This window comes from Ostrinia furnacalis, unplaced genomic scaffold, assembly GCF_004193835.3.
Source record: "Ostrinia furnacalis isolate ACB-3 unplaced genomic scaffold, ASM419383v2 OfSCF5991, whole genome shotgun sequence".
NCBI classification, from domain to species: Eukaryota; Metazoa; Arthropoda; class Insecta; order Lepidoptera; family Crambidae; genus Ostrinia; species Ostrinia furnacalis.
The window spans coordinates 209673-214035 of record NW_021136230.1 but is presented as its reverse complement, the minus strand read 5'-3'; the positions used below and the strand labels follow the sequence as shown (position 1 = coordinate 214035).

The 4363-nt window shown below is 37.6% G+C and overlaps 1 protein-coding gene across 2 annotated transcripts; it reads right to left on the bottom strand.

The window, feature by feature from the left end:
- Positions 1-295: 295 nt before the first annotated feature.
- LOC114361770 (opsin-1-like) lies at positions 296-4044 on the bottom strand. 2 transcript variants are annotated; one of them, XM_028316934.1, is made up of 9 exons: positions 3929-4044; positions 3387-3541; positions 3056-3176; positions 2822-2939; positions 2466-2679; positions 2223-2370; positions 2014-2124; positions 1278-1444; positions 296-842 (listed from the first exon to the last, which is right to left on the bottom strand). In XM_028316934.1, exons 2-9 carry the CDS (start codon positions 3512-3514, stop codon positions 716-718), a joined length of 1134 nt encoding a protein of 377 aa, XP_028172735.1. In that variant the 5' UTR covers positions 3515-3541; positions 3929-4044; the 3' UTR covers positions 296-715. The 2 variants fall into 2 exon arrangements, with proteins under 2 accessions (XP_028172735.1, XP_028172736.1); XM_028316935.1 differs by having other exon boundaries at positions 4025-4044.
- Between the last annotated feature and the right edge of the window lie 319 nt (positions 4045-4363).

The window sequence follows — 4363 nt, the reverse complement described above, 5'->3', positions numbered from 1 at the left end:
AGATACCTATAATAGTATTGATTAGGTTTTCAAGGGAAATAAATAATGATGATTTTCTAACAAGAAAACACTACAATCTTATTTTAATAACTAATTCTAGCGGTATAGTAATAAATACTAGATGATGGATGGATAATAAAAATACTTTGATAAAACTTACTTGCCTTGGGAGAAAAATGGAATTTTATTTAATTTAAAAGTAAATTTGAACTGAATTTTAAACCAAATTTTCTTAGTGCTAAATAACAGGGAAAGTTACTAATTTGGATAAAATAAAAATCATTAATATGTGGCAATGACCACCTTGCTCGATAATAAAGTTTATTCGGTATCCATACATAGCCCAAGTCGTGTTTACATCGGTCGAACTTATTCTAGGGGAGCAGTCTCAGTTGGAGATCAGCACCGCTCAGCCGCCATGGATTAGATGACAAGTTATTTACAATGGTCGATAATAATAAAAATAGAGTTTAAAAAGGTACAAAAAGTCGTCAAACTAAAGATGTAAAAGCCCATTGTGGAAGGAATAACCAAAACGAAAATTGGTAATTGGTCTAAAGTTGATGATACTAAAGAAAATTGAACTTACAATTTTGTGATGTTACCAAAAGAGCAAATAATTTGAAGTTACAATCAAAGAAAGTACAAAAATAGAAACTGTTCTTGAAGGTTTTGACCAAAATCCAATGGCTAGTCCAATGAGCAGTTTGACAGTTTACGCAGCGGGTTTCTCGTCGGAGACGGCAGTGGTGGCAGAGACCACGTCACCACCATCTTCAGGGGAAGCCTGGCAGGAGAGCGAGGGGAATTTCTTGTACAGCGCAGCGCGGTATTTGGGATGGCTGTGAAGAAACGAATTTGTATTAACAATGATGATTGTAGACGTCTTTATGATAAAACGATTCTTTCGTCTTACAAATGAAAGCTCCGTGATAAAATGCAAGATACAGAGCACTATAATGTATTAACATCCATAAGATGTGGAGGTGATATGGGTTAAAGATGTTGTAATTAATGTAGAAAATAGTAAAAATTCAATGAGATGAAGCAGATTGTTCGAAGACATGAACAATGAGTATTTTGTAAGAACAATGACAGTTGGATATAAGGCTATAGAAGATACTCAAGCTTACAGAACAATAGAAAATGTGACTCAAATCAACGAAAAATAAGGATAAAACAGTAGTTTCTTGACTGAGCACGATAACGTATAATCGACATAATGAATGATTCAGTTACATCTAATATAAAAATAAAAAATTAAGATGATTACTCACCTGATACCATATACAATGGGGTTGTAGACGGCATTAGCCTTGGCAAAGAGGGAACCCCAGATAGTGGCCAGGGGGCTGATGGGCGCGCTCTCGAACACCCCGGTGTAGTTGATCACCAGGTAGGGAGTCCACGCCATAAACCACAGGGAAATGGTCATCAACGCAACCTGGATTAAGAAGCCAATAAATGTATAAGACTAACGAAGAGAAAAGACCTGTATTCTAAGAAGTAGATGCTAAAAGTAGCTTAAGGATGATTGGGCAATGTTTTGCATTAGAAATTTTACATGAATACTACTTTGGTATTAGGAAAGTGGTTTGAGCAGAAAAAACAAACGAATAAAAGGGCAGTTCAATGCGAATCAAGAANATGTATCTAAGTTTGGCTGCGCCGGATTCTGGTAGGGGTCCTACTATATCAATGGATAATCTCTCGAATGGGGAAGTTGAAGTGGATGTTATTATCATGGGCGCTCTGTTAGTTTTTCGTAGGGCTTTGTTTGTTTGGCAAGATGTGCACTTTTTAATGTAGTTTTCTATGTCGCTACGCATATTTTTCCAATAGAATCTTTCTTTTATTCGGTTTAANAATGCGAATCAACCCGATACATTCTGAGTCCGTAAAAACTGTAATCCAAATAATAATACAGCTACTTCGGATCGATGTTATCAGACTTAGATCAGTTGCAGTTAGTTATATTTCTTCTTAGAGTAACGGTAACGAAATAATACTTACCTTGGCAAGTTTGCACTCAGCGCTGGTATTGGCGGCTTCAGAGGACCTGAGGGAAGCAACGTTCATCTTCTTGGCTTGTTCACGCATAGCCTTTTCGTGGGCAGCAACAGCCTGAAACCCATCCAACGTGTCAGTGCAAGATCCTAAAATTTGCTGTGATCTTTGATCAAGATTTATGGATCGAAGAAGAAATGAGTTCGATAATTTACCTGAACGATGAAGTAGTAAGAGTAGATGATGAGGAGCAGAGGCAGGAAGTACACGAAGACTGAGTAGACCAGGATGTAGCTGCGGCTGAGCCAGTCCTTGGTCAGGTAGTCAGTTCCGCAGGCGGTCATGTTGCCTTCGGGCACATACCTGTTAGGTAAAATGATGTTTTAATTGATTGATAGATATTGACACTTTGATGACTATGATATTTAATTAACGAGTTTTTGTTCTCAATTACAAACCTGTTCCACCCGAAGAAAGGAGCAAGAGTCCACGCGAGAGAGAAGGCCCAGATGAAGAGGATGCGAGAGAGAGCGCCGTTCTTGGTCATGGGCTGGGCAGCGATACCCTTGACGATGACGTTGTACCGGTCAAAGGCAATCATGGTCATAGACCAGATGGAAGCACAGCCGAATAGAGAGCCCGCACAGCCGTAGAGCTCACAAGCGAATGGACCTATAGACAAGAGATATTAGACAATTCATTACAAATTTGAAGAAAAATCCATTAAATTGATGTGAAATTTCTTTTAATTGAGATTAAGAAAATTTACACTTCTTTTGGCTGAAAAGAAGAGATTGAGAAAATTTACACTTACCAAATACCCATGTTTCGTTGTAGCAGTTGATAACCATAGCTGGAGCCATCGCGCACATCATCAAGAAATCGGAGAAGGCGAGATTGACCACCAGCAGGTTAGAGGGGGTCTTCAGGTTCTGCAAGGAAACGTAATAGATGAAATTCAATAAGATTAAACTTTAAAACCCAGAAAATATTTCAAAAAACTTAAAGGTTATGTCAAAAGTAATAAAGATGGAAATTAATTGCTCACCTTAGTCGAAGAGAAGATGTAGATGACCATCCCGTTGCCAATGATTGAGATGAGACCTAGGACTCCAATGGTGAAGCCCAGAAGTCCGTGCCAAAGGGGGTTCATAGGAGGGAATTGATACCTATAAGTATAAAAGAAATAAGAATCGTGTGAATAATTAAGTAAAATTTTTACAGTAACATTTTCACTATTATTCAAAGTGTTTTTGTGATTCCTTATTTTTGGAGAAATAGACTACATTAAAATGTTCTGAACCAGCTTTTACTTCGATAATATTATCACAATTATGATAGTTCATTAAAAAGTGTGAAGATTGGAACAATGTGCTTACCAGTGAGGGTCGACCATGTGTAGCATTTCTGGTGCCACCTTGTCGACGACGGTCTGGTTGGCGGTGCCGAATGCGGCAACCTGCCCGCCCCATGCTTGAAGAGCTGCGACTCCTGGTCCTGTAGCCATCTTGTTGAGTTGACGGCGATTGGTTACCTGGAGAAAAAGCTATTAACATGGAAGAGGCAAACCCTGAAACTCACACAGAGGNTGAGGTTCAGGTTTTGACAATTGACAATTTTGTTTTGATCCGACAGTACGTACCTACTAAAAGTTTTGCTACATCATATTATAAAAATTGTGAAAACGCAAAGAAATGTAGCATGATTTCTTATCAGTTAGTGATTAACGATAACTATGTAAAAAAAAACTTCAAAACAAAAAATAAGAGCACTAAAGAGCTTTCAATGACGATGATGTTAAAGATATCGATTAACACAAAAAAATGTTCTTAAAATACACAAAAACATTGCTGAAAATTACAATAAAACAAAGAAAAAACAAAAGAATAGTGGAAAAAAGATGAAAACCAAAATTACTTACTCAAAAGTAGCAAATGAAAAGATGGTGTTAGATGGTTAACTAAAAGTACTGAAGAAAATCGCGATGCGAACTACTCCAGACTTCAGTGTAACCGACCAGTGCGCTGGGGAGGCAAGCCACGGAGACTACTCGATTTCTTCAGGCCTACCCTCGTCTTTTATACTACCCAAGGATTAGAAACACGAGAAATCGATATTCTTAATGGGATATAAGTTTAAGAAGGTGAATACATTAGGGCGGCCTTGCAAGGAAATGGAAATTAGATTATATTTGGCCACAAATTAGTAAGAATGGTGTTGTGTTACTTCGCAAGTGAACGGAGTAGGTAAGTGGTTATTTTAATAAGTTGATTCATAAGATCCTGCAATGTAGTCTAACAATATTACAATAAGACAGCTCGTAATTAAATCTAAAATATGTTTTATTAGAGAAGGT

Coding starts and splice junctions, on each gene's coding strand:
- LOC114361770 (XM_028316934.1), bottom strand. CDS start 3,514: ATGGCTACAGGACCAGGAGTCGCAGCTCTTCAAGCATGGGGCGGGCAG. Junction 3,177..3,386: donor CACATGGTCGACCCTCACTG/GTAAGCACATTG, acceptor TTATACTTATAG/GTATCAATTCCCTCCTATGA. Junction 2,940..3,055: donor ACATCTTCTCTTCGACTAAG/GTGAGCAATTAA, acceptor GTTTCCTTGCAG/AACCTGAAGACCCCCTCTAA.